The 23,888-nt window shown below is 41.2% G+C and overlaps 1 protein-coding gene across 1 annotated transcript in view; it reads left to right on the forward strand.

Annotated features, from left to right (window-relative positions):
- The window catches only part of ADCY2 (adenylate cyclase 2), a 434,401-nt gene that overhangs the window by 214,390 nt on the left and 196,123 nt on the right, over positions 1–23,888 (forward strand). Inside the window, exon 4 of the mRNA XM_030813903.1 lies at positions 16,926–17,075. Coding sequence (XP_030669763.1) covers positions 16,926–17,075 — 150 coding nt within the window. The remainder of the gene's footprint in view (positions 1–16,925; positions 17,076–23,888) is intronic.

Below are 23,888 nucleotides of genomic sequence, written 5' to 3' on the forward strand. Positions count from 1 at the left end.
ACCCCGATATTCAGAGATGATATCTTACGAAGCAACTACAAAACTTTCTCACTAAATAGGAGAAGCAGAAAAGTAGATTGAATTGATTTAGGGCAAAAACTCACATTTTAATATAAGCCCATGAGGGCAGGGCTTTGGCCTTTTTAAAAAGTTTTCTTAAAATTACAGTTTCTACACTTTGAGCAGTTTGGGGCACATAACAGGCTGTCAATAATATTTGTTGAATGAAAGGATGTATTTTCATTCAATACATGAATTAGGATATTTCCAATTCTTATGTACTGAATCATAGGTATATGTTGGATTATCTTTATCCATGTAATAAATACTTATCAGTACGTGTCCCGATAAGTTCTATATGGATTACCCAATCTATGTATAGGGGAATATAAAACAGGTGGGATCTTGACCCTCAAGGAACATAGAGCAGAACATGAAAGGCAGACAATAAGCAGATGGAGAAATGCAAAACATTTATTTTTGGCAAATGATGTTGGGGAAGTATCAGGGAGTATTACTCTACTGATGTTGGAGAAGTATCAGGGAGTATTACTCCAGTGATATTGGAGAAATATCAGGAAGCCATCCTGGAGAATAGCAGGAAGGCATTCAGAGAGTGTGCCCAGGGAGCCCCTGACATACAAGCCAGGAATGAGCAGAAGGAGTTCCACATAGGGAGAGAGCCAGGCACGAGATTGCCAGGCAGAGAAAAGTGTGTGTGCAAGGCCTTGAGCCTGGCCAAGTTGGAGCACCCCAGAGGCGGGCTTCGTGCCTAGAGTAGAGCTGAGACAGGGCATGAATGGAATTTGGAGATGCAGACAAGGGTGGGTTGTAGAAAGACTTTAGGGTAGGATACTTTCATGAGAAACATATTAAATTGGAGAGGCCTACTTTTCTATGTCTAGTCCTCAGAAGAAAGATATAGGCTAGAGGTATGTCTTTGAGCATTGATGTTATTTAGATGGTATTGAAGAAGTTAGGTATATGGATGATGCTGCAAGGGAGAACTGGGGGGAATTTAAAGAGAAGTAGACCTGGGCAGTGCCCTGGAGATTGCCAACATTTGAATTAAGGCAGTGGATTCAGTGAGATGGGCTGACCCTAGGGTGCATGATGCCAGGGCAGCTGAGGCAGGCTGGAATTCTCCATAGGAGAAAGAGCCCAGCTGCTGCTGAGAGAGCCACTCAGGAGTGAGGTCAAGAGAGAGTAGGAAGGAGGCATTGGGTTTGGCAAACTTGAAGGTAACTGATATTCTTGCCTAGAGTAGTTTCGGTGGTGCCTTGGGTTGCTACATGAAATGGATTCAGGAGAGGCAGGGATCAAGAAATAGAAAGAGCTTAAGTAGACAAGTCTTAGAGGCTCAGCTGTAAAGGGAAATGAGAAATGGAGAAGGTGGAAGGATGTGTGTGTTAAGGAAGGGTGTTGTTAGCTAAGGAGTAGGCTCACTGGCTGTTGGGAATGATTCAAAGGGGAGAGATGGATGCTGTAGCATTAAGCAGTCAGGAGTGAGTTAGCACAGTGACTTAGACTCCCTGTTGCCTGGAGACAATTGATAGAGTGATGGTCCAGGCCTATGTGGTTTTCTTATGCATTGAAGTGGAGTTAAAAAGTGCTTTTCTTGCAAATTATGGAATTTGGTTGTCAAATTTGATCTAAATAAAGGAATTTTTAAATGCATAATCTAAAATCAAACTGGTTTCCTTCATTTCTGTTCTACTCCCAAGTGATTCTGATGCCAGGCACGGTTTTTTTTTTTCTCATCAGCATCTTTCACTGCAGTGATTGCTATAGAAATTCTTGAGGTGTGAAAACTATTCCTTGTAGCAAGCACAGAATTTAAATGTTTCTGTTAGGAAAACAACTTTTAGGGCCACCTGACCATGGGAAGCTCTGCACGCTGTATCTCTCCTCTTTCCAGTGTAAAGATGAGTTTTGAGGACACTCTTTCTCCTTTAAACTGTCAGTAAACTCTTTTGCTGCTTTTATTTAATTTTATATGTGACATAGCCTTATGAAATCATAAGAAAGATATTAAATGTTTCTCAAGTAGTTAAATAATGAGAAAATAAATATTCTGATCTGTTAAAGTTCATTTTATATATGATACAAAAAAAACTTCATTAGTTGTTATCTAGTGTGCCCACTCTTTATTAAGGTCCTTAAAAAATTGATACCTCTGGACTAATAGTTTTAGTCTTGATTGTTAAACATCTAATTGTTTTATGCTTGATTTTTTAGTGGCAGGTTTATTATGTAATATATCCACTGGAAAAAATGGAAATGAATATTTTTAACATTTTATACTCATTCTTCAAAATTCTAGTAGGCTTGGATGGATTTCTATTTTATTTCTGGCTTGTAATACCTCTTCACACCATCAGGAAGCATGTTAATTCATCCCAGAAATGCATTTAGACTTGGGAACAGTGGAGAGTTTATTTTGACCATGACAGTTCCAAATGAGGGTTGGGGGTTTATCTCTTACTTTCTTTATAAGCTGAAAAAGCGTGTGTGAAGCCCACCATATGGAAAACACTGTCATGCTTCCTAAGAGAAGTGTACCCAGTAAGCATAAGTGTGTAATTTTTTATAAAGCACAATGGTTTTGTTAGGCAAGTAATCCAAAGCTCATCTAGGTACAACAATGAGATGATTCTAGAAGTTGGACCTAGACTCAGATTAATGTGGCAGAAATTTTTTCTTGTACTATCCAATGCCTGATGACATGGGAGAAGTCTCAGAGCAATAAGGGGTGCATGAGACATCTTATTCCAGAAAAGCAAATTCAACTGAAAAGAGTTGTTAGCAATACACAGAGCTCTTAATTGAACATTTCTTTTTCCCTAAAACATAATAGTTTCCATTTTTTTCTCTTCTTAGAAGTAATTCTGAATTTCTCACAGTTGGATACCAGCAAGAAAAAAAAGGACCTAGATCCTATAAAAAGGAATCATTTCCCATTTAGAAGTCACCTAATTAGGTATTTAGAACATCATGCACTATAAATAGGAAACCTCATGTTATTTCTTCAAGAAAGACAAGTGTTTATGCACTTCAATGAAATGACAAAATAGTCAAATATGTGGCTTTTTGGTTTTTATGCAATGCAGATACAGGTTGTCTTTGTTTGGGCTTCCCAGAAGCAGGCCCTGAGATAGGGATAAATTGAGGCGGGGCCTAGCACAAACACTGAACCATAGTGAGGGGGACAGGATAGGGAAGGAGGAAGCTGAGCAAACGAGAGTGATGGTTTGGGTGAGGCCTCGCCACAGTCTGGTCTCATGGGGAGCACTGGAGTTTATTCTACCGTGAAACAGGAACACTGCTGTATTTGTCAGTCATTGACTCTATGAGGGATTGGCTGATGACGGGAGTCATTGGCTGCTCTAGGAGGGAGCAGGGAAGATGGGAGTGAAGGCTGAGAAGCAGAGTGGTTAAAACTAAGAGATAGCTCCAGTCACCCAAGGGCAACTGCTGGATAAGATTGCACACGAGGCCGGGTGCGGTGGCTCACACCTGTAATCCCAGCACTTTGGGAGGCCGAGGTGGGCGGATCACAAGGTCAGGAGACTGAGACCATCCTGGCTAACACGGTGAAACCCCATCTCTACTAAAAATACAAAAAATTAGCCGGGCATGGTGGCAGGCGCCTGCAGTCCCAGCTACTTGGGAGGCTGAGTCAGGAGAATGGCGTGAACCCGGGAGGTGGAGCTTGCAGTGAGCCGAGATCGCACCACCACACTCCAGTCCACCAGCCCTCCAGCCTGGGTGACAGAGCGAGACTCCATCTCAAAAAATATATATATACATACCTAATGTAAATGATGAGTTAATGGGTGCAGCACACCAACATGGCACATGTGTACATATGTAACAAGCCTGCACGTTGTGCACATGTACCCTAAAACTTAAAGTATAATTTAAAAAAAAAAATTGCACACGAGAGCTGTTAACTCATAAGCTGAGCTCTGAGACAGGCACACTGGAGAAGCCCTATGAATCCCAGGAAACCAGAGATGGAGAAGGCACAAATAGCTCAACTACAGAAATGCAGGCTGGTGTCCTATCACCAGAGCCTCTAGTATAGGGGCAGTTATCACCTAATGAATGCCACCTCATGAAAGGAAGATATTCTGACACCAGCTGGTGGCACTAACCATCCCGCATTAGGGGAGACCCCACAAGTTAAGGGCTCAGAATTCCACCGGGCTGTCCTTCAGATGCCAGCCATGCTTGGTGGTGGGGGGGTCCCCAGGTCACCTGCATTTCTAACCAACTGACTACAAATTCCAATTTCCATGACCTCCCCTGGCACATCAGTGTGTTCATCAACCACTGAGCTTTGGTGTGCAAAGTTTTTCTTGGGGTTTCATCTCATAGGCATGACTGACTGAATCATCATCCGTGTGATTGAACTCACTTTCCAGCTCCCTTCCCCAGAGTTTAGGTTTATGTTATGTGGCTCAGAGCCTGACTCCTCTAATCACACAATTGTTCATGCAGATGACCAGCCATCCTGAGCCTCATCTTATCTTGTACGGTAAACTCACGTATAATCCAAGAGGCTCACCAATAACAAAACCATTCCTATTACTCAGGATAGCCCAAGGATTTAATCTTCTTCCAAGAAATAAAAGACAAAGACCAGTCATATTGTTTACAACACAAAAGAATATGCCTCTTTGAAGAGTAGGCTTTACATTAAAGTTATGTGTAGACAGAAGAGAACTCAAGGAAGTAACCCAGAGAGCACTGGGAGGACATGCTTTGAAGAATTAATGTAACTCTAAATTTGACCAGTTTGAGCAGTCAATAATACATCTTTAATTTACTTAACATTACCCATAGTCATCAAAGCTAATTCTAAGCTGACACAAGATGAGCTTCACGCATCTCATGAGTGTCAACAGAGACCCCAGATCACAATGAACAGAAAGCAAAATTGTTTGAGTAAATTTGTGAAAGGGGGTTATGTTGAAATATCTCACATCCCATTTTTTTAAAGTGTGGTCAGTCCTCCTAGGACTAAGAACCTCCATCTCTCTATCCCCTCTGAGTGGCCCATCTCTGCCTCTGTGTACATCTGCCCTGTCCTTCTTTTCCCCAAAGCCAGCTTCTTGGTTCACCTTTCTGTCTGTACAAAATTTCATCACAGAATTCCCAAAATGGTAGCTTTAACTGCCAGGTTACATGGTCTTCATCTTGGTGCCCTCAACCTCTAAGACTCAAACCTAATTTCCTGGAGACAGAATCTGATCAGCCCAAAAGTCCGCCTTTGGTTTTGTTAGCTGTGATTTTGCACACGGTTGAGGTATTGAACTTGGGGTGGGTGGTCCCTGTTTGCTGCTCCAGACCCATAGTCACTCTTCTGCCCCTGCTGTCCTGTGGAAGTGAATGTGAAGCACTGTGTCAGCAGCTCCTTTGCCCTCTGGCTTCAGGTTGGGTCAGGCAAGTAGGAGGCATGGCCAGGGGACTGCAGGGCAAGAGGAGAATGAGGTCAGGGATTGAGGCTGTAACAGCCCCTGTGCCAGGACACAGGTTTGCAGTGACTGCTTCCACCAACTCCTGTTGGGTAGCTGACTCCCCAGCAGTAACACCTTTCTCCAGGTTCTAGCAACATCTCCCTCCCTGTATTAGTCTGTTCTCTTGCATTGCTATAAGGAACTACCTGAGACTGGGTAACTTATGAATAAAACAGGTTTAATTGATTCACCATTCTGCAGGCTATACAGGAAGCATGGCCGAGGAGGCCTCAGGAAATTTGCAATCATGGCAGAAGGTGAAGGGGGAGCAGGCACATCTTCACATAGTGGAACAGGAGAGAGAGAGAGAGAGAGAGAGAGAACGGGGAGGTGCTACACACTTGTAAACAGCCAGATCTCATGAGAACTCACTACCACAAGAACAGCAAGGGGGAAATCTGCCCCCATGGTCCAATCATCTCCCACCAGCCCCCTCCTTCAACATGGGGAATTACAATTCAACATGAGATTTGGGTGGGGACAAAAATCCAGACCATATCACTACCCTTGCCTCCTCAGATCTATATGTGATAACGAAACTTCTGTTGCTATCCCTGGGGTACTTCTGAATTCCTTGTTGGTTTTCCTGCCAATACTTTTTAACTGTCACTTCATGTGACATACAGCTCTTTCTTGCAAGCCATCTTTTTCAAGTGAGAACTTGACCAAATCTGGACTCATGGGGTATGTTAGATGGCTGCTTCTTGTCTCAGAAGAAGAAAAATGAGCACAGAAAGGAATTATCTGTTACTGTCTCAAAATTTTTGGAAGAGAATATAGATAGCAAGTTCATCATTGTTTTAATAACTATTTTATTTAATTAATTTGTATATTTATTTACTTCATCGAAACTTTAGTTCTTTGGTGATGTGGTTTTCAGACTGTGTTCCAAGGCATCCAGGGGCACTCCAGGATGTTATAAAACTTCAAGGCAAATGCAAAGATTCTCGGCAAACTACTCTTGAGATAGTTCATAGTTTCAACATTAGATCATGCAGCATGCCTTTGTTGACATCATGTCTTTGCAAAGCTGGTTTTTTGTTGTTGCTGTGAGCAAAAACCAGTATGATGCAGATATTAAGATGCAATGGGAGATGTAGTTGGCAGTATTGAATCAGAATCCATGTTCCGTAAAGTTATGCAACACTCAACAGGTACATTGGCCACTGATACCTCATTAGTATTTCACCATGATTATTTAAGAATGAAATAAAAATATTTTATTTTCATATATGGTGGTGCTAGTGGTTTTATGCATCAAGTACTAAGTTGTTTGGACATAATACTTAAGTTGCTTTGACCTCACTAAGTAATAAGCAAAACTCCTGGGAATTTCCTTTAGTCTAGTAACATGATAAAAAAAAATTAATGAGTATTATGAACCAGGAAAACTCAGGAACCTCTGCATTAGTGGTTTTATTTTTGCAATTAGTTTTATAATAATGTCAGAAGAAATATAATAATGTCAGAAGAAGTTTATCACCAGTCTTACTTCAATCACAAGCATTTGTATGTTCTCATGTAGAAAACTAACTAATGATGATCCCAATGGCAGAAACTTCGTAGCCATCACCCTGAGAACCTAGTGGCTGCAATTAAAATCTCACTTCTCCAGCTCATGAGAAACCTGCCTTGCATCATCTAAATTGTTTGTTTGCTTTGTTGAGTTCTATTGTTGGCTTGTTTTATTGCATTTATTCTAATGACATTGATTTCTTTAGGGGGAGAGTACAAAATTTGATTAAAAATAAATTCTCAGCAAATGTTTTGTGGAATGACTAAAGGGTATTTAATGAATATACCATCTTGATGCACATTAAACTATCATGAGTAGTACATGGAATTTCTGCAAAAGAGGTGCCAGCCCCAAATGTCAACGGCTTACCCATTTTGACATTCAAGTGGATTCTCTGGTGATGTATAAATAAAATGTCTTTAAAACTTAATGTCATATTATGATGGAATGAATTGTGTTCCCTCAAAATTCATATGTTGAAGGCTAACTACCTCAGAATGTGACTGTATTTAAACATAGGGCCTTTGAAGAGGTGGCTAAGGTAAAAGGAGATCTTTAGGGTGGGCCCTAATGCAACTGACTGCTGTCTCTATAAGAAGAGGAGATTAGGACACACAGAGACACCAGGGTTGTGTGCTCACAGAGAAGAGACCCTGTGAGGTCACTAAATTTTTGTCCCCTCTGAAACTCATGTTGAAGTTCAATTGCCATTGTAACACTATTAGGATGTAGAACTTTCACGAAGTGATTAGGTCATGAGGGCTCTGACCTCATGGGTGGGATTAACACCGTTATAAAAGGGAGTTAATCCCTTTTTTTTCCCATTGATCTTTTGTGTTCTGCCACGGGAGACAAAGCTTTCCTCACCTGCAGAGGCTGCTGTGTTCAAGGCTTCTTCCTGGAATCAGAACTGCCAACCCTGCCATCACCTTGATATTGGACTTTACAGCTTTCAGAACTATGAGCTGATAAATTTCTGTTTTGTGTAAGTTACCCAGTCTGTGGTCTACTGCAGCATAAAATAGTCCAAGTCACAGCAAGAAGGCAGCCGTCTGCAAGCCAAGGAGAGAAGCCTCGATCAAACCTAACTACAACTTGGCCTTGGACTGTAGCCTTCAGAACTGTGAGGAAGTAAATGTCCTCTGTTTAAGCCACCCAGTCTGTGGTATTTTATTATTATTAGTAGTAGTAGTAGTAATCATAGTCATAGCATACTAATGCACATATTTAGCAAAGCCCATTCCTTTTGATTGTGGTCTTTGAATACTATTGATTGGGAAAAGCAGCTGCAGTCTTGTCCACTTGGGAAAACATGAGATGTCACTTGGTGTTTGGGGCAAAAATAATACATGTTCTCTGACGGAAATTTACAAGAAGTCAGAGTATGGTGCCAATGGGTTTAAAAATTTGTCTTTTCATTCTTACAGAACATGGTTTTCAGGAAAACATACACCAGGAGAGGAAGGAAGGTGGTTGGGGTAACCCCAAGAGTACACTGTGGGGAGAGTGCTTTTGAGTCCCTTTCAGCCTTTGATTCTATCAAGGGAAGCAGCGGCCAGGCATGCCCTTTCCTAATGAGTGTGATTAATGAAACAACCAAAGTTTCGTTTGTAATAGAAAAGTTTTTGTTCTCCTCTTCCCAAATGGTTTCAGTGATGCATCCTTTTATAATTACACTATGACTTTATGCAGCATATTTTGGTCACACCAAAAAGGACATTCCAATTCAAAGTAGGCCTCGTGAATCACAGCACTCACTATTTTTCTCCTTTATTTGGAGTCCATGACTGTTTCGCAGGATTTTGCAAGCTGTCATTTCCTTACGGATGTGCTTACTAATATCATGTTTAAATCCCCAGGTGAGATTGGCTGTGGCATCCCTGCGTTGTTATTTCTATACCTCTGTGCAATCTTGTCTCTCCCTTGTCTTGTTACGTTTGATGTCAATGTTTAGCCCTATATCCTTTCGTCAGGTGTTTTCTGATTCAGTCATAATCAGTGGGGCACTCTGCACTTTTTATGTGTAATTCCAAATTGACCTTCTATTGTGTAGATTATAAATGGGGCTATAGGTAGGTCACAATGCCAGTTGCAAATGTGATAGCAATGCAACCTTCTCCTTGTATCCACAAAACACATTTTATCCCTTCTTGTGTGCTATGGTAATAGAAGGGGAATACTCCACATGTACACCCTAAAATGGAGTATTATTCTCTCCTAAACTAAGCTGCATAAGTCAGACTCTCTAATAGCCTTGGTCATGCTTTTAAATAAAACTAAATACCTGTCAGCTTTTAAATTTTTAAATGAGTGAGTGTGGACCACATGTGTCACCTATTAAGTGGTGGTGAATGAAGAGAATTAGAAATGGTGTTTAAATGAAGCAAAACTTCATTGATTCAGATTAATTAGAGAGATGATCTGTCTAAGTTAATGAAAAGTCTGAATTAGAGTGTGTTAACATTTCTTTTTTAAGCATTTAAGTCCACTGAAATCACCAGAACCAGGCAAAGTGTATATTGGTTGGTGCAGATCCTTAGGAGAGCTGATTTAAGACTAGTAAAATTGTTGTTTTAATTGGTGTATAATTTTATGTTTCTAAGTTTTTGAAAGGCATTGAGATGCAGCACTTAAAAATGTGTCCTCCTGTTGTGTCATTACTTTGGGAGACAGGGTTTGGGAAGACACAGAGACCAGCATTTTTAATAAGCCTCTTGGAAGATCCAGGACCATTCAGTAATTTGGGTTTCTGAAATAAGCAGGTCAAACATCTTTGGAATAATTAACACTCATTCAACTATCTGAACTCAAAAAGACCAAAGAGATAATGACTTCTATAGGTATCAGTGGCGATGTAAAGTTTAGGTAATCATTGACTTGCTGCCTGACCAAATATCAGATGCAATTATCCAAACATCAGACTGGGTCAGGAGACAGTGTTTTGGCCGTCTGGACAGAGATTAATGCGCACAAACATGCTTTGTAGTCTATAGGTGCTCTCGGAATTGGGCTTGAAGCTGTGTTGAGACAGAAGGTAGTAGGGAGAAGATCTGTAGTGTTGCTTTGCAGAAATGGTCTGCAGAATAGGTCAAAGATGAAAAGGAAGCATCTGCCCTATTTTGGATGCAAGCGAAGTGGAATATGAGTTTTGGTGATAGTGATTCTCTCTGCTTTAACTTATCATAAAGGACTAAGAAATCTCCTGTGGAGAAATGTAAAGCTCTGTGTAACTCTTTAAAGATATTCCATCATAGAAATTGATGACAGTGTTCCTTTTTCCTTTTCCATTTTTATCTTTGTAACTTCCTCATACAGCTCACTTGTTTCATCTTCTCTTTTCCCATCGTGGAGAGGAGCTAAACCCTGAAGCTAAGATTGTTCTGTGTGCTTGAAATCAAAGAGAGAATGGACAGAAGAGTAAACAGGGTGACAGTACCCTCCTCTGCAGAAAATAGGGAAGCCATAAATCTTCATGGCTTGTGTTATTTTCTTCTATGGAGCGCTGAGTATTGGAAACTCCATGTTATTCCCTTTTCTCTGGTTCTAAACTATAATCAAGTGAATCTTCTCCCCATCAATTTCAAGGTTGCAGTCACTGAGCTGAGAAGTACAAGTCTGGATTTCTGCATGGTTAATTCAGCTTCCTCTTCTTGGAGGGAAACTGTGTTCTCAATGAATTAATTTGTGGGAGGAACTTTCTACCACGATCTGAGGATCTTCTAGGCTTATCTCTTCCAGTTGGCTTTTAAAGAGTTGCTGGAGCAGTTCTGAGAAGAGCAAAGAGCCCTCCAAGCTGCCATACTCTAGTTATTAGCCAGACATGAGTCCTATCTGCTTATAAGATCCTTTAGCCCTTCAGTCCAAATATATCTGGAAAAATAACATGATACCTGCTGTTCAAAAAGACTTAATAGCAACAGATGTGGTGTAAAAAGAATAAAGAAAATAATAATCATGACCAACAGTACTATCTATTTTGTAATGGAAACTTCCATGGGAAATCAAATTGCATTTGACTCCCAATTTTTGGTTCCAGTCTTTTAGCCGAAAGCCCTAATAACATCCATTGTTGAGATTGTTGGTGTTGCAATCTTCTTTATACCTTCCTGTCTGACTCCACTCCTCCTCATTTGGAGGGACTTCAAATTAGAAGATCCTAGCATGTGACCTAAGGATCACTGGATATCATTAACCAAAGCACAGTGTTCCTGATTGTCACTAAATGACTGATAAAGAGCAGAAACCCTGAGGCCACTGCACATAGCAAATTTAATTCTTAGAGGGCTGTGAAAAATGCTGAGGAGATGGGATTGGGATTCTCTGCAGCTATGTCTGAGAGATCAGTTAAGGAAAACTGTACCTGATCATTTTCTCCCCCAGGCAAGAGCATTGCTTTCTATAAGCCAAGTTGGATGCTTATGAGATGTGAGCTTACTGAATATTCATTCCCAGCTCTCTTCATCATGTCCTTGTCTTCCCTTTTATTTTCCTTTGACTTATAATTGGTGTTTTTGCATATTTATGATCTGCTTTGTTTTAAGCTGATGACCTGTGTCAAATGCTATAACTTTTCTCCTTTGACACTGTGCAGTTAGTTCACAGAAAAAACGAAAACAAAAAAAAAAAAAACTGTCATTAAGTGATGGCGTTTCCCTCATTACCAGGAGCCTGGCTTTGCCCTCAGCCTGCAGGGTGCTGCCTGGTGTCTGCTTGGGCCATTTTAGTTTGCCACCCCAACATGAGGTTAAGAATTAGAATAGTAAACTCTTTAAAATGCAAAACATATCAAAGCCACAAGGAGGGATCTGAGTCGTCACCTAACTCATGCGATAATTTCTCAGATGTTTAAAAACAATGACCTGATACCCTTAAATGTTTTCTTCCCAGGTGAAATAATCCTCAGAGGGGTCACACTTGTGCCTCATGACCTGGGTGAGAGCAGCCTGACCCTCCCCTCACTCTCCTCTAAACACGCACAGACCCATGAGCTGAACCGGTAAAGGCTCCATGGGCGTATGGTCTCCAAGAACTTAACGTAACTTTAAATGATGAAAGCACTTTACAGCATAAACACAAATGCTTTATAAAGAAAAAAATTAGTTTCTTAAAAAATAACGTGTCTCTTTATGAATTCCTCAGTAACATCTTCCCCATGCCCTAGAGGGGGTTGTGTGTGTGGTGGAGAAATCTGACTGTGTGCGTATGAACAGGGGCTGTGCAGAATATACAGGGACAATCTGGAGAGCCTCTCCTGGCCTGGGGACAGCCCTCAGGTCACTTAATTTTTTGTACCTTTTGTTGCCTGGTCTGTAGGATGAAATAATAAAAGAAGTCCATTCTCCTGATTGTGTTGCTGTCTGTACTCTTAAAGGTGAAAAGACAGAAGGTATATTTAGAAGGGCTACGGTGGTCATTATGAAAGGAGCAAAATAATAATAATAATTTGCTAGTAGACAACACGCTTCCCAGAAGTACAGGATTCATTAATTTGCATCCTCTGAGAAGCATGTGAAGTGTTGACAAATCACCCCACATTTACATCAAGAGAAGATGGGGTGCAGTGCAGACAGCAAGCCTCTGTGAGGGTGTGTGGGCACGGTTCCACTTACACAGATTCCAGACCCCACGCATGCTCGATTTCAAGACCTGGTTTTAATCTTCAGGGTAAAGCTTGACTGCTATTATTACCTTAAATAATTTATTTCCTCCTGAGACGTCTCTGGAGACCAAGTTCCTCTCCTGTTTTCTGACAAATGTGAAAGTAGCTAAATGAAGCAAGAAGATAAAAGGAGACATCAAGATGGTATGATGTTATAAAACAAACTCAACATTGTGGAAATGGGATTGTTTGTCAGAGGTTCTGCTTAACAGTCTTCTGGAAAATAAAATGCTTTGATATTATTTTTGAAAAGAAAACTGTAACCTAACCACTTCCCCGCAGCCCTAGGTCTTGTATAAAGTCATTCCATGCATGCATCATTTTAAAAGAAAAATTATTTAGGACATCACTTGTATTTGTAAATGTGTGTCATTATCAACATGCCAAGGTCAATTCAATTAACCTTAGAATATAGGGATGAAACCAGGTATCAGGAACAGGCTTATAATTTGATAAGTTTTCCATCAGAAAAGACATATCATATTCTATTTGACATTAAAGCCCTACGTTGTATATTGCTTAAAAGTTTTACTTTGAATATATAAATTAAAAATCAGTAAATGCATTCTTTCCCATTATCTACAGACAGGAGGGGTTCAAATTACATTTGTTGGAAGCAATGCGGCATCCAGAATGAATGACTCCAAGGTTTTTCTTACCTGCCGTGGCACTGCAAGTGTACCAGTAGAATGTGGCAGTCGGAGAGCATTGGCTGGAAGACAGGCAGCAAGAAGTTCAAAGCCTCATTGCTCTCCAGGGGGCCTCCTCTTGCTTGGGATGAGCTTCTGTTGTCAAATGTTTGGAAACCTCTCAATGGACAAGAAACGTTTGCCTGGTCAGCTACACTGGCTCTGTGCACAGGGCCAGGCAGCACAGCAGGGAGCACCCTGAATTCAGTCTACTGTTAGGGTTCTGCCACAGAGGGGGCACTACCCTATACAGGCTGCCCCAACGTGGGGGAAGAAAGGCCTATGGCAATAAAGGAAAGAACTGTGACACTCAAGGCCAACTGTTCTGTTACAACAAGGCCCTCTTAGCCAAGAGAATTCAGAGGAAATAAGTGGGGAGTAGGATTCTAGGAAAACAGGACAAGGCAGCAGCACTCACATTCCAGAGGATAGAGACTCATATTGGAGCCTCAGTGTCGGCATCAAAGTACCCCATTTCTATGCCCTGCAGAGGAAGCCCAGGGACAGATGATGGCTTCATTCAGTTCTGTTGCTTACACTTGGTTTTTATTTTGGAGGAATGTACTCCCTAAAATGTTGACGGGTTTGCTTTGAAGGCATTTTCTGAGGAGGAAGAGAAAAAGCTCTCATGAATAATCACTGAGTTGTTTTTATTATTATTTCACCTACACCTAATAAGGAAGGAGTTAGCATTTTCTAACTCTGAGCAGCATGGTTTGCTTTGGCTTCTCTCATTTCCTGCGTTCTTTGGTGCACTGTTCTTCAAAGCATATCCAGCAATGACAAGGTCTGAAGAATTTTTAGCAAAGCAGATGGTCATTTTGCAGAAGCAAAGTATGGCAGGACTTAACTGACAATGCACCATTGGACACGGTGCTGAAATCAGCTCTTGTTCAGCTAGTGGAGGGTCCCCTCTAATCAGAAGCCAGGAAGGTCATCCGGGCTTTCCACATGCTCCAGGACTGACATTCTCAGAAGAGGTGATGCGTCAAAGTATGGCAATGGCAAGGAAGAGAGGCCTGTGATGCCAGAAAATGTGTAGAACTAATACTGAAGACTGCCGCATTGCTCTGAAGTGCTGGGCTGCTGCACCCGCTTACACACAGACTATGAGCACATAGGCCTTCTACACAGAGCACGTGTGTTACCTGCATATCACCTGCACACACGTCACTCAAGCATGCATTTCACACACAGATTACACACAAGTTATATGCATGTATGCACACCACATGCATACGCCACACACAGATCACACACACACAGCAATTCCCAGTAAAGATTTTAATTATCCATACTAATATGGAGGAGATAAAATATAGATGCATAACTGGACATTATGGGGGTTAGCTGTGAGAATGTGGGTGAGCTTGAGGAACTCTCTAGCCCCAAATCTCTGTGAAGTGAGTGAGTTTCATGGAACAGCATTGAAGGCCCCTTCTAATCTGCATCATTCTGGACCCCACTTCTATTGTGCATTTGCATTTATTCAGAGAGAACCTCATCACATCATTCTTTTAATTTCTAACTCTGTCCTCTTTTTTCTCTGTATCCCAAACATTTATTTTGTAGGACTTGAGGAGGCTAATAATATCACTGTTTTCCTCCGGTGTTCAGAACCTTTTGAGAGATAGACCAAGGCATTGGGTAGATGGAGAACAAAATGTCACCTTATTACACTTACACCTATTTGGAGAGTACAGTTAGGAATAAATGATCTTGCTGATTATCCCCTGAGTTTACCCATCTTTCCCTACAGCCATCTGTCCCCAAATCAAGGTCTTTCTCAGCACAGGGGCAAGTGGCCCACTAGGTCCACTGCTTGGCTGAGAATGCAGGACATGAAGATGACCCCCCACTTCAGGGAGGAAGACCCTGCTTATGGGGGAGGATGGGGTAAGATGCAGAGGGTTCATATCCTTTTCCCAAACCCTCAAGTTAGACCAATTTCTCCTGCTCTCCTTGGGAGGAGTGACCTCCCCCACCGCACAGAGAGGGATGACAGCTATGTTTCTCTGTTCAGTCCTGTCACAGGGAACTTTGAAGATTTAGGAATAAAATTCCCATAATGGGTTCCAGCCACTCCTGCTCACCACGTTGGATGATTAATGTGATAAAGTGGTCTGTGTTATGGGGAGATTCTTAGGGAGGAGCATAGGATATTTGGAACTGATGCCACTGACTTGTTATTAAAGCCACTAGTGATCTGTCTTGGTGAGAATACAAGTCATGTGGAAATGGAGGGTATGGTGGATTTTAACCAGATATGTCTATCCACTCACAGATGGACCTGTAGGTCTTGCTGTGAGCACACAAGAGCTTGCTCTATGTAAATAGTGGGTTACACTAAAAAGACCATTGTCATACACTGTTGATGATAATGTAAATGGAACATTTCCTGAGAGCAATTTTGCAATACATATCAATAACTTAAAATACTTATGGCTTTTCAGTAATTGTTTCTGAGGAAATGATCAAATATGAAGCCAAAGCTTTACACTTGAGTTGACCACTATAGCATAATGCAAACGCACAGAATATTAATAAGTGTTGAACAATATGGACATATCTAAAGGATGATACAATCACAGAACTGAATATTATCTAAGCATTTAAAATGTTGTTTCTATAGAACTTATATGAGCTAAAAAATACTTTATTAAATGTTAAAGCAAAGCACAAAACTACATTCAGAATGAACTGAAGCTCCTTGGAACAAGATAGAGGTCTTGACAAAGTAAAGTATGCCACCAATTTTGAGAATACAGAGGGAAATGGAGTAGGCAGACAAGGCCATATGGACAGCACAGTGTTCTGCTTGGGCAGGACAATTACAGATTATTTTTAGTTTGTCTTTATATCTTTGTTTTTCTCCCAAATTAGATGAACAGGAATTGTTTTTATCATGAAAAGAATAATGAGTTATATGTTTTGAAAGACTACCATATTTCTACATAAACAAAAGATAATGGATGAATGTCACTTATCCAGGCTCAGCAAATACAGTTTTGGCATGAGGGCAGTTTGTATTAGTCACCTAGTATCACCATCATGCTGCATAACAACCATGAAATCTCAGAGGTACACAATAATAGACTGCAGGTTGACTAGAGCAGCTCTGCTGCATGTATCTCTCATCCTGGGACTGGTGGGCTACGCGGAAGTGTTCTTTTCTTAATGAGGTGCAAGAGAGTGACCTGAAAACAAAAAGTCTCCTAATCCTGGGCTGGATCTGGCTCATGGTTATTTCTGGCCACATTGCATTAGCCAAAGCAAAGCAGATCTCATGGCTAAGCCCAAAGTCAAGGGAGGGACTGCAAAGTCATCTACCAAAGGGCATGGATCCAAGAAAAGGGCAGAACTCTTCTGGAGATTGATGTTTTCTGTTAAGCAAATAAAAATGTTACTTTGGAAACAGAAGTAAAATTAACTTCCTGCAGTTATCTCTCTGAAGACTGTTGCTAATGTGCACTTTGTTTTGATTGTATTCACAAGTGAGAAACAGTTACCCTATTGAGCAGCTCTTTCTGTCTCTTTAGATCCTGGCCAATGTGATCATTTTCATCTGTGGGAACCTGGCGGGAGCCTACCATAAGCACCTCATGGAACTTGCTCTTCAGCAAACATATCAGGACACCTGTAATTGCATCAAGTCCCGGATCAAGTTGGAATTTGAAAAACGTCAACAGGTAATGCCTGTTTCATCTTACATCCACATTACTTTAGGCATTTTTAAAATGATGCTGTTACTATTGATGTTGAGTTGGTTCATTCATTCATGAGCTTCAGAAAAACCAGAGAAGAAACCCTGGGCTCTGTACCTGGGGAGTGTCTTAGTCTGCTTAGTGCTGCTATAAAGGAATACCTGAGGTTGGGTAATTTACCAAGAAAAGAGGTTTATTTGTCTCATGGTTCTGCAGGCTGCACAAGAAGCCTGTGCCATGTCTACGTTTGGTGAGTGCCTTTAACTTCCTCCACTCGTGGATAATGGGTAATGTGCAGGGATCACTTGGCGAGAGAGGAAGCAAGAGAGAGGCAGGGAAGGAGGGGCAGTGCCAGGCTCTTTTGAACAACCAACTCTCATGGGAACAACAGAATGAGAAATTCCCTCAAACTCCCTTCCCAGGGAGGGCATTTATGTGTCCATGAGGGATCCACCCCCAAGACACAAACACCTCCCACCAGGCCTCACCTCCAACACTGGGGATCAAATTTCAACATGAGATTTGGAGGGGACAAACATCTAAACTGTAATAGAGAGTTATGATCAAAAGAGCAAAGATTGCATCTTCCCCATGCAGCCTTCAGACCAAGGGACCCAGGATCACCCACAGCCAGATATGCCAACCATCATCAACAAGTGGCTGGGGAAGTCAAATAAGAACAGTTCGTGAAGATGCTCACTTCTGGTTAGTGTTTGTGACAAGCATTTGCACCAGCAGAAGTACGAGCCTCCCCATCCTTGCCCCCTCACCGTGCTGTGCCATCACAGCACTTCCTACAGCACCTGTTGTCCACATAGGATGAAATGTTGGAGTCTTCCTCAGGGAGGTGATTGAAGAGTCTGGGGAGGAGCCAGGTGTCATTGTCAGGGGCATCCTAGGTTGATTGTTGTGGGTGACACAAATGCACATCAGGGAAATGTATAGACTGCAAGGAAGCATTACAGAGAACAAACAATGGAGACAATAGGAGATGTGCGGGGACCAAGATATCACCAAGGATGGTGGAAAGCAGGCACAACAGATGTACGTGGAGAAGAAGCCATAGAGGGGCCCTGGATTTGCTGTGCTTCACTCTGGGTGATGGCAGATATCCATGTGAACAGCTGTGTGTTCCTGGGTTTGTGTATTTCTCACTGGGAACCCAGTCTGTAAAGCTAATAATTAGCATGGCTGGCTATAAACACTGTGCTCCCCCTCCCTGTGGGCCTTCGTCACATTATCTAAGCTCTTAGCAGTGTTTGGCATACCATGGATCCTTAATTATTGTTTGTGAAGTTGTATTGAGTTAGTTCACTCTATAAAATTTCATGAAAGTGTATTGTGGTGGGAGCAACAAATATATCCTTTAAATTTTGGCACTAGTCCTTTGTCTGTGTGTGGACTGCTGAATGGTAATCACATTGTTTTTTGAAAACAGGGATCCAGGATATTAGTTCATTCATACAACAAATACTTAGTGAACATCAAGGCTGTGGCAGGCACGGCTCTAGGCACTGGGATATAAGTGTGAACACTGCCTTTGCATTGGTATGATTAGCAAATATTATGGTTTGTTTTAAAAAAATACATTTTGTCTTACCACCTGTATAGCAAAGGTATTCAGGAACCGATGTTTTTGTTTGTTTGTTTGTTCTAGGTGTGTGTCAAATTCTGAATTCAAAATTAAGAGACATAGATAGTTGTTAACTTGGGACTGTTATCCAGTTTATTCTTATATACCTATTTTCAGTAACGTTTTACATCTGGGTTCTAGAAAATTACACAGTTTCGACAAGTAGCACTTAGCATTCATGGGTGGTCCTGCTGTAGTGCACGCTACAGGGTTCAAATGTTTTGGGAGAGATGGTTTCCTTTCTCAAGCAGTACAGACTGGAGCAAGTTGGGCCCGACAGACATGTTTAACTTTTTTTTTCATCAGCTCTGTAATCTCCTTCAAAATAGCACTAAAGCTACAGAGAACAGAAATTCCAAGTAGATGGATTACATAACCTAATATTTTTAGGAACAGCTTTGATAAAAGCGGTTTCAGGTCACTGACCTCACCTGCACACCATATTTCTCTGAAGAGACCTGAGCAGCCAAAAGCACATGGCATCCCTTTCCACAGTGAGCTGAGGGTTAGAGGAGCCACACTGACCTTGTGGAGCTCAAGAACTGGACCATCATGGGAGACATTAGAAAGACATGCATCTACTAGTTTCAGAAAAGAAGCCAGTGATTCTTTTAAAAATAAAGAAAGTGAGAAGGGACACTTTAAAGAAATAAGAACTGATATTAAATATGTTTAATAGAATACAACTTTACATCACAAGAGCATTTTGTCACAAGCGTTGGAAGTCCATTTCCAGAGTCTACTCCTAGAATGCAGTACCTTTCTTGTCAGGGCTTCAGAGAATATGTGTCTACGATGAGATGTGTTTGTACTTTTCTCAGACCAGCATGTAATTAAATGGGAAGAAGAGATTATCTTGGTTAAAAAAAAAAAAAAAAACCATCAGTAAGATATAATCTGATAGATTTAAGGAAACTAGTAAAAACTGGCCAGTGGCAATCTGTGTGACCTTCATAGAAGGGAGAGGCCCCTGAGACACTGAGGCCCAGTAGGGCCACTGATCAAATTCAGGCTTGGGTTCCATGTGTCACTTCCTGCTCGCCCTGCACCACAAACCACCTTTCGCTTCATCCACAGTCACTGTGGCAAACAGTAATGTCCTTCAAAGTTCTTCATTCAGGAAGGATATGTGTTGACCAGCCAGAAAACAGTTTCAGTCATTATTTAGATAAATAAATAGCATCCAATTTAATGTACACGTTAGCAGCTGCGTCAGAGAGAGCTGGTGCTCCCAGAGGTTGAGAGGCGGCCACCTTGGGAGTTCCTTGGCCTCGTTTCACAGCCCCACTCTCTGCTGTCCTTCCTCCTTGGAAAGGATGCAGTGGTGGGTTAGCCCAGGAAGCCATCCCTCTTCACCCAGGATGGGGTCGGGGGGAGGTGGGGGGCTATTGAAACTATTGGGACCTGTCTAATGATTCTGAAGTCTTTTCAAAATTGCAAAACTCCATGCTTTCTTTTCTTCAAATTTTGTGATATTTTTCAGATGCAAGTGAGATGAATTTCTAAAGACTAAAGCCCATGCTTGAATAAAGTGGCTATTTGTACTATAAGATTTTGAGGGAAGAAGGAATGAAAAATGTTGCTAGAAATTTTCTCAGAGTTGTGTTCTTGCCCTAAAAGTGTTCTCATTATGAACAATAAAAATCATGACTTTTTACAAGGTAGGGAAAAGAATGCATTGCATTGGAATTGAGGCCACCTTTAGAAACTGAAGGTATTCACCTGTCTCGAGTTTTGACTTTTGTCTTAAGTTTCATATCCCACAGTAAAATCCGCGGCTGTTTCCTGAGCACCGTGTAGTGTGGCAGATGGCTCTTATCAGACCTGAGAAAACATATTTCAGCGAGTGTTGCTCTCTAGGGTATGTAATAGGCTCTCAGGAATTAATGAGAGCTGGATTCACAGCAAAACAAGAACACTGTTTGCTAACTGCCTAGGCAGTTGAAATAAATGCTGTTTCCATAGGAGTAAAAGCCAGGTTTGCTATTTCATAGAGGGAGAATAAACCCTCTTTAATTTATATATTGTCTTTGTTTTAAAATAATTTAACAAATTTTTGTGTGATTTACTTAATCTGAACCATCCTGTGGATCAAATATGACGGAACATTTCTTTTAGTAAAAAATACTAGTCAAGCGAGGCTCAGAGACCCCATGCCATACCTGGATTCTGCAACTCTCTGTGGGGGTTAGTGAACCAGTAAGTCTTTCTGGCTGTCCTTGGATGCAAAATTGTTTTCCTCTCTGCAGAATTTAGTGGAACAAGAAAGTGATCGTTGGGTGGTCATGGCTGGGTAGATAATGACAAATTTACCTGTTTTTAATCCTAATGTGATAGCAGGTATTATAATGGCTTTATTGAATGTATTTTATAGCTCATTTGTTTCGCAAGGTGAAGAGTTTTTGAAGTTTTTCTAGATTTGGGCTGCTAAAATTTGGAAAAGCAAACAGAAGCAAGTACTATTTCTTTAAGTTTTTATAATGTCCCAGGTAGTTTATGTAGTACTTTATGTGTACTGTTGTATCAGACTTTTATTGCTGCTGTAACAAATTTCCACAAATTTGATGGCTTAAAACAGAACAGATTTTTTATCTTACAGTTTCAGAGGTTACAAGTCCAAAATCAGTCTCACTGAGCTAAAGTCAAGATATTAGCAGGGCTGTTTTTTTCTGGAGATTTTGAAGGGAGAATTCATTTCCTGGCCTTTTCAAGCTTCCGAAGGCTGCTTGCATTCTTTGGCTCCTAGATCCTAGCCCCTTTCCATATGTAAAGTCACCAGGATAGAATCTTTCAATTGCTTTCTCTCTCTCTCTCTCTCTCCTTCTTTGTCTTTTTTTTTTTTTTTTTGAAACACAGTCTGGCTCTATCACCCAGGCTGGAGTGCAGTGTCATGATCTCAGCTCACTGCAACCTCTGCCACCTGGGGCTCAAGAGATCCTCCCACCTCAGTCTCCCAAGTAGGAGGGACTACAGGTGTCCACCACCACACCTGGCTAACTTTTGTTATTTATTGTATTTTGTATTTGTTTTGCAATGTTGCCCAGGCTGGTCTTGCACTCCTGAGCTCAAGCAATCCACCCACCTTGGCCTCCCAAAGTGCTGGGATTACAGGCATGAGCCACTGAGCCCGGCCTGCCTCTGACTTTTGATTCTGCTGTTGCATCTTCTTCCTTTTCTCTGACTCCAACCCTCCTGCTTTACTCTTATGGCTTCTGTAATTACACTGGACTAACCAGGCTAATCCAAGATAACCTCACCATCTCAAGATCTTTAATTTAATCACATCCACAAAATTCCTGGTTTGCCATATAACCTAACATAGTCCCAGATTCCAAGGATTAAGATGGAGATACTTTTGTGGGACCGTTAGTCAGCCTACCACTCTCCGTCTTCTTTATCCCTATGGCAACTCTAGGACCTAAGTCCTTTTTCCCATTTAAACTGAATAAAGAAACTGTTCACATTACTTGGCTCAGATCACTCAGTGAGTAAGTGTAACTTCCAGGGCCCTTCTGTCTTTCATGTTGGTTTTGCATGGGTTTTCTGGTCTGATCTCTGAGAATGTTAACTGGAGATTTTCCAGGACATGAAGGACTCTTTGATGAAAGTCCTACAAAGAGTAGGAACAACTTTGAGCAACTTTAAGCATCCAAAATGGTATCCTGCTAAGCAGGCAGTCAGTAGCTGTTCTTCCATTGAATTCTCATGCATGAACATGAAGCAACAGAAATCAGCTGCCATCCTACTCCCTCCATGACCATGCTGAGGCATGGGGAGGGTTTGATGCCAGCCATGCCATCCCCAAAGATCCCTCCAGGGTCAGCTTTCTTCTTCCTGGAGGCAAGAAAATTGAACAGAGGAGTCTGCAGCTTTGTCTGCTTGGACATGTGGTGATGAGTTATTCACAACAGTCTTTTACCAACCCCATCTCTGCATGTTCAGTTTACCGTTTGCCAATGAAATGGACCTTATGAGGACTCATCAATGACAAGACTAATTGTTTTACCCAATTGTCTTCACCTGAGTTGTTACATGGACTTGAGGTGAGGCATCTCAACAGTTATGTACCTTTTCATAAAGCCAAGCTGGACATTAATAGTGTGAGATGAATTCAAGCCAGTGAGACTTTCTCAGTGCAGTTGCTGAAGAATTAAAGCAGCACATTTTAATATTAATGTTATGCCTGAGCTTTGAGGTGCGAGGCTGGGAGATGCGCCCAACAGGGAGAGCCTAACAGGAGAAACACACATTGTGCGGCAGGTATAGTTTGGCTCAGATACAAAGCCCTTGCCTGGGTTCTGGCATCTCAGACCATTAATTAAACTCTCCCACACCCCCCGCTTATGTTTTTGAGATCTCCACTTTTCGTCTTTTATTAAATCATTAGTTGTGTCATTTTTTTTCTTTGGTATCTCTTCCTTGATAAAGAGGCTGTAATTTCCATTCATCTTGGTCATCACATTTCTTTCAATTTGTTAAATGATTAGTATATACTTTTCTGTTTGGCATCTCTTCCCCAGTGCAGAGGGCATAGCTTAAGCCAGTGTTGGTTATTGCTTTTTTCTCAACTCTCATTAGTGAAAGATTAAATGATGCGGAAGATGACACATACGCTTTACTTGAAAACTGAAAAAAAAATGAAGAGCTGAGATGTCATAAAAGGTTCTGATCACAGTGTTTGCTATTCCAATCCATCAGAATAAACTTTAAGAAATATTTTCACAGTTTGCACCACACTGTATTATATTGGTTACTTAAATTCTCATGAAGCTCAGATGTGATGCCTCATTGAGAAATTCCAGGACAAGATATTTCAGGATGCCACAATTTTGCCATGATGTTTATGGATGCTTTTAAATGAGAAACGAAAATTAACTCCAGAAAATTGTCAATAATCCTAAAATCAAGTCTGCAGTATTTTCTGAGAAGTCCTTTAGTTAGAATGGTTGAGATCACCACATATTTGCGAAGATTGCAATGAAGATTGTGCTATGACTGTGCAATCAACCTCCTTTAAGGAGGAGTCAACAGTTACAGATCCAAGATCCAGGGGGAGGATGAAGGAACTCTCAGGAATCACTGTCCAGTCTTCATGCCTAACACAGAACATAAATGCAGGCCGTTACAGGGGTTTACAAAAGCCACATTAGCAACTATTTGTTCAT

This window comes from Nomascus leucogenys, chromosome 6 (genome assembly GCF_006542625.1).
Source record: "Nomascus leucogenys isolate Asia chromosome 6, Asia_NLE_v1, whole genome shotgun sequence".
Classification (NCBI taxonomy): domain Eukaryota; kingdom Metazoa; phylum Chordata; class Mammalia; order Primates; family Hylobatidae; genus Nomascus; species Nomascus leucogenys.